The sequence below is a fragment of the Lycorma delicatula genome, chromosome 10 (genome assembly GCF_047948215.1).
Source record: "Lycorma delicatula isolate Av1 chromosome 10, ASM4794821v1, whole genome shotgun sequence".
Lineage (NCBI taxonomy): Eukaryota > Metazoa > Arthropoda > Insecta > Hemiptera > Fulgoridae > Lycorma > Lycorma delicatula.
Genome location: NC_134464.1, coordinates 101,323,812 through 101,336,230, shown reverse-complemented (window position 1 = coordinate 101,336,230; position 12,419 = coordinate 101,323,812). Strand labels below are relative to the sequence as shown.

The following is a 12,419-nucleotide window of genomic DNA, read 5'->3' as shown; positions in this document are numbered from 1 at the left end:
TTCCCATGGCCTGTGAACATTTATGTAGTATTGGGTGACTGACGTCACCCAATACTACATAAATACAAATACTACATACTACATTAATACATAAATACATACTACATACTACATACTACATACTACATACTACATACTACATACTACATACTACATACTACATACTACATACTACATACTACAAATACTACATAAATACAAATAATTGTACAGCCAATATTCCAGCATACCTGTCCGTCCTCTCATTAATCAATAGATGAATGGGTGGGACACCAGATAACATGCAGGCAGCATCATATGACGTGATCCTTATTCCCAAATCAGGACGCACATATAAGCACACCATACATGATGTGGTCGCTGCAATGATCCCCAGCAGCGATCGCCTGTACAGGCTCTAAAGTCTAGGGAGGTTTTTTAATCTGTAATGTTAAACCCCAAACCGTAGTAGCATATAGAATAATGGATGTAACGGTAAACATGATGACCCTCCGTTTCGATGCTCGAGGTGCAATCTGGCACGTCTCACAAAACTACTACTGTACCTAGGAAGACATAATAAAATTCGGTTAAAAAATATGCAATAAATAGACATATAGTTTTCAATTTTTAGGCAAGGAGAAATTTTGAGGCAATTTTTTCTTTTTTTTTCAATAATAAGACAAGGATGCACGCATGTACTGAGCTAAATATAAAGTGGGGTTATTTTTACAAAAGTTTTAGAAAAATGACTCCAAAATTTTACCAAAAAATTACCCCATATACATGAGTCTGTGCCAAATTTCATTAAAATCGGTTATATCCAGTCAAAAGTTATTAAGCATCAAACATACCAAACACGTACATACGTACGAACATTATCCGCACCTTTTTTTGTTTTTTGGTTCCCAGGGTCATGAAACGTCGAGAAACGAAAAAAAACCATTCCCCATTTTTTGAATGATTATCATACTTTCCTTCTTGCAACATAGCTCTAGAATTATAATACCAGGAAAGTAAAAAGAAAAGGCATTTGAAATGTGAACTTAGAGAAAACTTAAAATGATTAAATGGACAGACGTAGAGGATAAATTAATAAGCAACAAGAAAAGTAAACGGAAACAGAAGCTTAACAATGAAGCGTAGGAGCTATAACTGGTGGAACATACTGTTAAGAGTTATCTATTAAGACAGAGATTAGAACGAAGTAGAAGATATGTAAAAAAATAGAACAAGAAAAATTTAAATATAGAAGCTCTTAAAGGAAATAGGAGAGATTTATCAAGATCTCAAAAGTCTAGCTGGGAACATAGGAAAATGGAGACGGATTGCAACTGAGTTAGGAAACCTCCCTACACTAAGTATTATTAAATGACGTTAGTTAATATTTCTATTATTTTTCATGGTTAAAAAACTGTACACTGCTCAAGCAACAAGAAAAAATATTTTATACCGAATTATTTTCCGGTATATTTTATCTTGGAAAACAATTCCAGGATTTATATATATATATATATATATATATATATATTAAACCTGCGACTGGGTCTTGGTTCTTGCTAAATTGAAAGAATAAAAATATAATGTAAAACAGCACATTTGAAAATACTAAAAAAATTTAATTATTATTTCGAATCCTCAGAGATATTTTTGGTCCAGAAAATCCTAGAATCGAAAAAACGTTATGGGGTTTTCTTATTTCATACTGAATATAATATTTTATTTCAACTTTGTAAAATATATATTAAATACATGTTGAAAGATCTACTGAAATGCACGTTCGTTTTTAATTAGTAATCAGGTTTATAATAATTTTAACATACAAAAAAAATATTTTTTTGTAATATCAAATAAGAAATAATCTTCTCAACATAAAGAATTTGGGAAGTTCATTCAACTCCATTGAAGTTATTATTCTAACAAAACCAAAAATGGGTAAAGAAAATTTTCCTTATAATTTCTATGTGATAAGCCGTAAAAACGTATAATTATTATTGTTGGAAAACTTGCAAATAAGAAAAATTCTCACAAAATGTTTCCGTTGTATGTTATAAATTAACGAAAATTACTAACAATTTACTTCTATAAACAATAATATTATTTATTATTAGTTAACCGACAAAAGAATAAAAATATACATACCGTATTTTAATTAAATTATTATTTACGATATTATAGCAATTACTCATTAATCATCTATTAGTAAACTGAAATTACATAAAAGTACGTACTGCGATGACACATGAATAAATACGCAGAAGTAACGACAGAATAAAGAAGTTGCAATGCATAATTTCATTGTTAAATATAGAGACTTCTAATAAGTAAACTAAATATTGGTTTTACAAATAAACAACAAATTTAAAAATAACAATATCAACTTAAGTAAACTAGCCTACCTCGAGTTCAATTTTTTATTGTAAATAAACAAGTAGAGGGAATTACAGAGGAGCAAGGAACCAAACTATATGACACATTACAGACATGTAGCAACGTATCTTACTTGGTCAACATGTTAAGCATACTACTTAATACAAAATATATGTACACACAGACACAAACACACATGCACTTACATTAGTTGTTTGACCTTGCCACAAGAAATACTTTTGCATCACATTTTTTATTTTTTTACCTTGGTTTTTCTGGTCTCTGTTTTATATTATAGTCGCTAATTTATGGACCGTTTTTCCTATTGGTTGATAAAGTATATAAGCATGGGTGTGACTTGAGTTAAAATACATTTTATTTTATAGACTCATACGGTTTGGATCACTGGGTATTCGAGTAAACCACAATTAAAATGGCCTACTTGAAAACAGCTGTAAGTAATATATTAATATACAAATATATTTTTTATATATATATGTTCAGATTTAATAGTAAATAATTACATAATTTATATATATATATATATATATTTTTTTTTTTTTTTTTGGAATAAAAATAAATAAAATAAAAGAATTAAATAAAAAGTAAAACAAATAAAATTTTATAATCACATATAATTTAAATATTAATAAAATCAAATAATAACTAATTACTGATACAATAAAACTAAACAATTTAATTAAATGTAAATCTGTAATTAAAAATAAATTTTGATAATCAAGAAATAAAGTTTTATAAAAGTGTTTTAAAAAAATTGAATATAAATTAAAAATAAATTTCAATTTAAAAGAATTTGACTTTCTTTTTTTAATAAATAAGAAAATATTGGATTTTTTTTCTATAATAGCTTCCACTAGTCGAGATTTTTCGAATAATAATTTATTTTTTAACCTTTGGGCACATCGTTTTGATAATATCAATCAATCCCCTGTTTAGGGTCAGCCCTCCTGATACTTTTACGCTACTCTATATTTGTGGCAAATATATTATCGTTTTGATAATTGATATTTACCAAAAAAAATTTTTTTTTTAATTTTAGTAAATAGTAAAAAAAAATTAATAATTCAAATAAATATATAAAAAAATAAGGTATGTTTTGAAACACACCTCATTTTTAATATTTCTCAATTTTTATTTTAAAATTAATAATAATATTTCAAGAAATTTACTATTGTTTTTCTAACCTCCGGGACCAACGTTAAGTATTATTCAAAGGATGAGATGAATGAACATTTTTTTAGCGTGTGAAAACGCCATGCCTGACCGGGATTCGAATCCGGGACCTCCGGGTGAAAGGCTACCAATCGCGCCACGGCAGGCTATAATTTTAGTATAGGCAGGCTATATATAGTATATACTATATATAGACTGTATATATGTACTATATACTATATACTATATACAATGTACTATATACTATATACATATACTGTATATAGTATATACAGGCATAGGCATATGTTCTGTAAACATTACCTAACACTTTTGTCTGAAACAATTTTTGATATGACCAACCGTTACGGCAAGGTATGACCAAACTTTTGATGGAATTGTAAGAAGATGGGGCTTGTCGTATGCTAAACATGTGAAACTTTTTTCACATGCAACCGTTTTCGTATTGAATAAATTTGAAATTTTTCTTAACTTTAAGGTGGAAATATTTTTTATCCCCTACTTAGCACCGGTGAAATCTACCTCCCCCTTCCGTCGTGCCAAAAGGAATTTTTTTAATAGAGCATTGGTTCTTTTAGGACTAAGAAAAAGCAAATAAAAACTAAAATTACCAAAATTAAAGCACTGAAAACGGAAATCTTTGAACTTTGGGACAACTAAATTTTGATATATATATTTAAATTTAGCGAGGGGTCCAAAAGACAAAATTTTAGCAAATGGAAATTAGTTTTTAATACTTTTTTGAGTATTGTTTTTAAAATTATTTTAATTTTTTTTTTTACAATTTTGTTAAATTAAAATTTACTTTAATAATAAGATCAATTAATACACATTTTTAAAATGTATTTAAATATTGTTAATCTAATTTTTCGTAAAAAAAAAGAAGAAAAGTGGTTTAGTGGTTAAATTTTCTCTCAAGCAAAAACTTTATTTTAGCTTATCAATAAATTCTATTGAAGTACGAATTTCTTTTTTTAATGAAAATGATAAGACAACAATATTTGTTTATATTTATTAATCAACTAAGTATTATTTATTCAAATATTATAAATTCTGAAAACTTATTATGATCCAATAAATAGCTTAATAAATATTAAATTATACCCTAATTATGTACAATTATATTTATTAAACATCTTTTTTTTTCCAAGTGTCTATCTCTGGAACACGTTAACAAACATTATTTTTTCTTAAAGTTTTAATCTCTCAGTAATCTTCTTTCTTAATCTTTTTCTGTAATTCTCCTTTTCTTGCCACTTTAAAACTACTATTTGATGTCTTTTTTCTTGAAAATTTCCTAGTTTAAAATTTTCTTTCTTTTATTCCGATCTTTTGGAAATTTTGTTCTATCTCTACAAGCCAATTTCTTTTACTTTTGAGATTATTTTTTTTATTCTTAAGAAATGCTATGTCATTTTAAGAAAGATTTACTGTTCATTTCAATTTCCGGTTATGACTAACAAAAAAAACACAAAAACAATTAATTTTTTTTTTTTTAAACTGGTTGGTGAAAATCCATAGCAAAGTACGAATTTAATTTTATTGTAGGGGAACTAATATAAGGTACATATGAAAGAAAACTCAAATATTAAATTAAATTTAGTAATTTTTTCAATTAACATGACTTATAAATTAAAAAGTAAACAAATATTAGAATAAAAACATTTTTTGATAAGTAATAATTACAAATGAATTTAACAAAAGAATCAATAATTAATTTCGAAAGTTAATGCTCTAATAAACAAATAAATCTCAGTAGCCTAAATTAATTTTAATTGCTAATGAAACAAATTAACTTATTCTTCTACATTAGAGTGTGGTAATATATTTTGAAATTAAATTGAGAAAAATATAAATAAATTATGAAATAAATTATAACACAAATATGGTAATAAATAGTTTTACTAATTTTAAGTCTATGCTTATCAAAAACTGCATTTTATTTATTTATTTTTTTTTTTTGTTAATGTTGTTTTTACCAAATTCAGTAGACCTAAATTTTTTATAATTAAATTTTAAAAAAAAAGTATAAATTTGATGAAATAATCTATTAATAATTAATAAAATCTACGTAATAACAAATTAGGTTTTATTTATATTAGTAAAAAAAGAATATTTATGTATAAATAAACTGAAATAGATATTTCTGTATGTCGCTTAATTATAGTCGGTTATTTAAACCTAAAATAAAAGCTAGACAAATGGTATAAAAAATAAATTTTATTAAGAGTATAAATTATTGCCATAAATATTTCTAAGGTCAACCAATTATATTTATGCAGTATGAAGCAAGTTACTGTAACTGGGTTTAACTAAAACACTTCAAGTTCTAGTCACGTTTATCAAAATCTTATATACAACAATTTTACGTGAATTCTATTTTAAACTTTACATATATTATTGATGTACTGGAACTTGTTTTAATATAAAACTATTTCTAAATATGTAACACGAGTTAAATATTTCATATTAAAACTTTTATATACAGTAATTACTTATTTAAATTTTAGATTTCTATATTTAATTACACTACATGTCGGAATCAATTATTCTTTCAACATTTTGATCATATCAACCTACAATACTTCACTTAATTATAACAAATTGATGACCTTGATGGCATTTTATTCTTTAATGAATCATGTCCAATTTAGATTGGTTGAATAAAATTTTACTTTATATGAAAACAAATACTAACATATCTCAAACAGAGGTGAAAAACAAACTTATTGATTATATATACGAGTATATATATATATATATATATATATACACTCGTGAGTGATTCAGAATCAACGGCTAGAAAAACTACTGAAAATAAATTTTGATGAAAATTTGTATACAAGTTGTTCTTACGGTTTAAGTGAACACTAAGAAAGGATTTTTTTTTTAAATTACAAGTTTAAAGGGTTGAAACGGAGTAACAATGAAATTTACTATATTTCTTAATTCTTCGGTAACAAATGAATATATCAACTTTTACTTTGATGAGTGTAATCTTCATGTAAATATTTAAAAACAAATTGCTAGATTTTTTAAAACCCCGAGTTTAAAGGGTTAAAATGCATTTTTAAAATTTTTTAACGCGACTACTTTTTGAATTTTTTAGTAATAAATGAAGATTTCAACTTATTTTTGGTGTAATTAATCTTCATTTGAATATTTAAAAAACCAGTTTCTATATTTTTTTTTTAAATTCGATGACGAAACGGGTGAAGAAAGGGAAAAAAAATTTGAACAACGGTTGTAAATTTTCCCCATTTTTGATTATACTAAATGAGATATTCAGTAAATTTGGGTTTGCAAATATTCTTCAGATTAATATTTAGAAACCTTTCGATTTTTCTTTAAAAAATCGATTTTTTTAACGGATGCGATGGTGCACAGCGCGGTGGCTCAACCATCACATCATTACAACTGTTACTGTAAGTGCAACGCAACTGGCTGCATTTGCTTCCAGTTACTTGTTTAAAAAACTTTAAGTAAAAAAAAAAAAAAAAAAATTGACGAGCGTGACGGGAAACGCAAGTAATACATATAGTGCGGCCGCGACAGGGATGAAAGTATATATAAATAATACGTGAGCTGAAAGTTTACCCTTGCCAACAGCTGAGTCTAGCGTACTGGTCATTGTATTATACTAGCATGTGTGCTTCCATTTTATACACAACAAACCCCCCTCGCCTTTACCGCCTAAACCAGACGACAGTTCGGTTGACAAAGAAAGCGGCAAACCTTCAGCTCACTTAGTATTCATGGTATTAACCGAAAAATAAAAGACGTTTAATAGGAAGTATAGTTTACATTGAATATGAAATCTTTGTATTTCTAATTGTAAATCTATATTCCCTCTCCAAGAAAAATATTTATTTTATAAACTACTAATAATAATATTTATTTTTTCTTTATGTTATAGGTGCTCTTAATGGCAGCATTATGCGTAGCCTACGCAGTAGCAGAAGATAAAAAAGAAGAAAAAGATTTAGAAACAGATAATACATTTGGTCTTGGTTATAAAATTGCTAAAATAGGTTACGGTTACCCGTACGGTTACGGACACGGATACGGTTATGGACACGGATACGGTTATGGTTACCCATCATACTATTCCGGAAGCTACTACAAACCATCATACTACAGTGGATATTATAAACCACATTATGGTGGATACAGTGGTTACGGTAAGTTTTAAACATACATTAATTGTAGTAATAAAATTGCTATTTTTAATAAACTACAATAAAAGAATTAAATAAATAAACTGTCAGAGATCAACAAAAAAATACTCTTCATTTGTATGAATGATATCAAATATAATCGGTGCCAAATTTCCAGTAAAATAAAACTTAAAAGTGTCTGAATACGGTGTTAACCACATAATCTTTTTATATATAATTAAGAGTAAAAAAGACAGCTGTAACATCATCCCAACATTTCCTTGGAATAAAGTCAGTAGTTTAAGGAATAAACTTTGATTTTTATTTCACTTTGACTATATTTCGGCTCGTAAAAAAACAAAAAAACAAAAACAACACTAAAAAATAAATTTAAAAAGAAGAAACTCAATAAAATTAGATTTTCTTAGTTTTCACAGTTATTTTTTAAAAAAATATCTAACATAAAAACCCCATAACTATGATTTTTACTACCTTTCTTGGTGTATAATGATTGAGGTTCAGTTCTAAAAACTTCACTAGAATAATTATAAATAAAATGTTTATTTAACTTATGCGGTCTGTATGAAAGAATAATCCCGCCATCTTCAGTTTAACACAAATACGGTCAAACTGGGGTACGAGTTGACCCAGTTCCTTACCGGTCACTGGTGTTTCAAAACATATCTCTAAGCGCAGACGTTAGGATCCTCTTTTCATATTTCTATTTATCCTCCGGAACCACCGTAAGGTATTACTTCCGAGGATAAATGTAGATGATATGAATGAAGTGTAGTCTTGTACAGTCTCAGATCGACCAATCTGAGATGTGTAGTTAATTTATATCCAACCACCAATGAACACCGGTACCCAAGATATATTATTGAAATCCTTGTTAAAGTGAAAGTCTTTACTAGGATTTGAACCTCAGAACTCTCGACTTAGAAATCAGGTGATTCCTGATGATGAATTTGTCATTACACCAACCCGGTGGGTTACATTGAGATCATCTGCGTAATGCGACTGTTATGGGGAAAAGGACAATGCAGAACGTATGTTCTGCAAACACACGTTCGCACTACACGAACACAGTGTAGTGTTCGTGTGCGATCAGTTTCTGCGGCTTAAGGAAGCATGCCGGAGAGAATTCGGCGTGCCTCCCCTAAATAAAACCAGCTGACCGAACAAGCCCGGGACTCAGTGTCCATGGTGAAGATCATTCTTTTGAAGATATGAGAAGAAATGCAGGGGTGAATAATTTCCCCTTAGTTTCCCTTAGGGCCGTGTTCACATTAAAACAGATTTAGCCCAAGGTGGAGTAACGAAAAAAATACTCACAGGATAATTTTAGGTGTAGTCTTAAACAATAAAATTTCTACGAATTTCTTTTAAGCATGATTTTTTAAATGATAATTTTAAATTTGAGTAGTGTTTAACTCTATAACAATCTAAATTTTCATCATTAATTACTGAGAATTTCATTTATTATATTTGTTAAATAATAAAATATTACATTCAATAATGACATTAGAAAGCTGATCTTAACTCAAAACAATAATAAAGAAATCATTTATATCTATTAAATGAATTATTTTTATTGCACAATTTTTTTATGATATATAAAATTATTTTTAAAAAATTAAAATTAAAGAAAAATTAAAACTTAACTACTATTCACTTAGAAAGTACTTCCCAACCTGGATATACATTCATATCTTTAGGGATATATATTAGGATATTTACAAAACAAAATTAAATAATAAAGTGAAAAAAATTATAGGAAAAGTTTATTTTCAAATTTTTTAACTTATATTAATTATAATTTTGTATTTATAGACAAATTTCTTACTAAAAGATCTTATTCTGAATATACTTTAATTAATGATTACTACTATGCCAATTATTTCTAAGATTGTCCGGTTAACTGATAACTAACGATTAATTATCTAAAAAATTATGTATTTTTTTTAACTCTAAATTTTTTTTCCGTTCCCATGAAAATCTAAATATTCATATGTAACTTAAAACACAAAAACTAATCTATATTTAAATTCCTCACCTTTTTCAGAAATAAAAATAAAAAGTTATGCATTTTATTTTAAGTATTAATCGACTTATACATAATCTAGGTTTGTCGTTGAAATCTTATTTCATTTAAATTAAAATAATTAAACAGTGTTTATTATATATCATGATATAAATATAAAAAAAAACTCGCCATTATTTTTTCAATAACAGATAAATGACATATCGTAATTTATTTATTAGCTAATCATATCACTTTACAAAAAGAAAACTAATATATATGACAAAGATTTTACACTGTAATATTGAAACAAAAATCATTTAAAAATGGCGCCTTTAGCATAAGCCAAAACTTAAACCTTACGATAATTGTTCCGAGATATTATTCTTGGTATATTTCTTTTTGTGTGGTTATTAGCACTTAACGTATTATGAATTGGCATAAAGACCGTTAGAATAAAGGACACTACCCTGGGCTGTGTAATACTTAACTGCAGAATCCGGTCCGGAGGAGAAGAAGGAAAAGAGAAAAAAATGTAATATGAACTTAAAATTAAATTATACAATTTAAATATGATACATTATAAGCGGTACTGTAACAGTACAAGGTGAAAAGATAAAGATGCTACGATTTGCTGATGATATAGTAATTCTAGCCGAGAGTAAAAAGGATTTAGAAGAAACAATGAACGGCATAGATGAAGTCCTACGCAAGAACTATCGCATGAAAATAAACAAGAAGAAAACAAAAGTAATGAAATGTAGTAGAAACAACAAAGATGGACCGCTGAATGTGAAAATAGGAGGAGAAAAGATTATGGAGGTAGAAGAATTTTGTTATTTGGGAAGTAGAATTACTAAAGATGGACGAAGCAGGAGCGATATAAAATGCCGAATAGCACAAGCAAAACGAGCCTTCAGTAAGAAATATAATTTGTTTACATCAAAAACTAATTTAAATGTCAGGAAAAGATTTTTGAAAGTGTATGTTTGGAGCGTCGCTTTATATGGATGTGAAACTTGGACGATCGGAGTATCTGAGAAGAAAAGATTAGAAGCTTTTGAAATGCGGTGCTATAGGAGAATGTTAAAAATCAGACGGGTGGATAAAGTGACAAATGAAGAGGTATTGCGGCAAATAGATGAAGAAACAAGCATTTGGAAAAATATAGGGAAGGACAGGTAGAAGGAAAAAATTGTGTAGGCAGGCCACGTTTGGAATATGTAAAACAAATTGTTAGGGATGTAGGATGTAGAGGGTATACCGAAATGAAAAGACTAGCAGTAGATAGGGAATCTTGGAGAGCTGCATCAAACCAGTCAAATGACTGAAGACAAAAAGACACATTATAAGCGTTTAATCACGTTCTAATAATAAATTCTAAATATTTGTTCTGAATAAGCTTTAAAATAAATATCAATTGTAATTTTTATTTCCCAGTATTATTAATTTTTTTTCTTGTTACAGGATACCCATACTATGGAGGTCACCACGGTGGATATTACAAGAGTTTTGGACACGGCTACGGTTGGGGTTACCACGGTTAAGTTAAATTAGATAAATTAAAAAACAAAACTTCAACTTCAACTACAATCCAAAATTTTAAACTTCATCGTCCGATTTACCAAATATCCAACTCACTGCCCGCCAATTCAGAGTCTGAATGAACGATATATGGAATAAATGAATAAATGAAAATTCTAATCAATTCGTATACCAAAATAAGAAAAAAAGTTAACATAAATACGTGTGCGCTATTATTTATTATCAATTTTTTTTTATACTGGCTGTAATATAATTGTAAAATAAATTTTTTTTTTTTTTAAAAAATATTTTTGTTTTATTTTAATATAATCTCTCCGTGCGTACACACACACACACACACACACACACACACACACACACACACACACACACACACACACACATAAAACTCATAAGAGCTTCTGATGTATACAAATCAAAGATGTTCAGATTTCAATACTTACAATGCTTATGTGTAATTATGTGTTAATTTTTTGAGCGATTTTTATTCAATCGTATTTAAGAAATGTTGAACATCAAATTCATGAAAAGTTTTTAATCCACTCAGCTAATAAATTTTAAATTCTTCCATTTTTTATTTGATTAAAATATCTGAAGGAATATCCGTAATATGGAAACAAATTTTATGGATGGGAATTTCCATTCATACAAACATAAGAGTTTCCGTATTACCAGTAAGTGTATGCGGTATAACTCTATGCTTTCTTTGAAAAACATTTTAATTGACATAAACAGCAGAACTAAAACATCGTCGTGACTTAATACATCGCTGAATACCGAAAGGGATTAGTGAAGATAAAGCAAAATTTGTTCGTAACTTTCGTTTATGTAGTTCAAAAAAGTTCACGAAATTTTCATAGTTGGTGAAAAAAATCTGTAATTAATATTTAGAACAACAATATAGGCTCATTTTAAATTAAAAAATAACAACAAAACGATCATAAATGAACAGATCTCTAATCAAGTGAATGCCCTCTTTAAAAACCTGAATTTATTGACAACACAAAACAGATAAACAAAATGAAAAGATAAATATCACCATAATAACAAATAAACAAGAAGAAGCCCAGATAAGGCATGACGTCAAATGTAGGGAGGGGCAATGACTAAACGCTAAATAAAGATTAACAAAAATTTAAAAGTACCAGTCC

At 27.7% G+C, this 12,419-nt stretch overlaps 1 protein-coding gene across 1 annotated transcript; it reads left to right on the top strand.

Annotated features, from left to right (window-relative positions):
* Positions 1–2,657: 2,657 nt before the first annotated feature.
* Positions 2,658–11,285, top strand: LOC142331183 (uncharacterized). The gene is made up of 3 exons (XM_075376911.1): positions 2,658–2,803; positions 7,460–7,724; positions 11,191–11,285. The coding sequence occupies exons 1-3, from the start codon at positions 2,783–2,785 to the stop codon at positions 11,268–11,270; spliced, it is 366 nt and encodes a 121-aa protein (XP_075233026.1). The 5' UTR covers positions 2,658–2,782; the 3' UTR covers positions 11,271–11,285.
* The last annotated feature ends 1,134 nt before the right edge of the window (positions 11,286–12,419 follow it).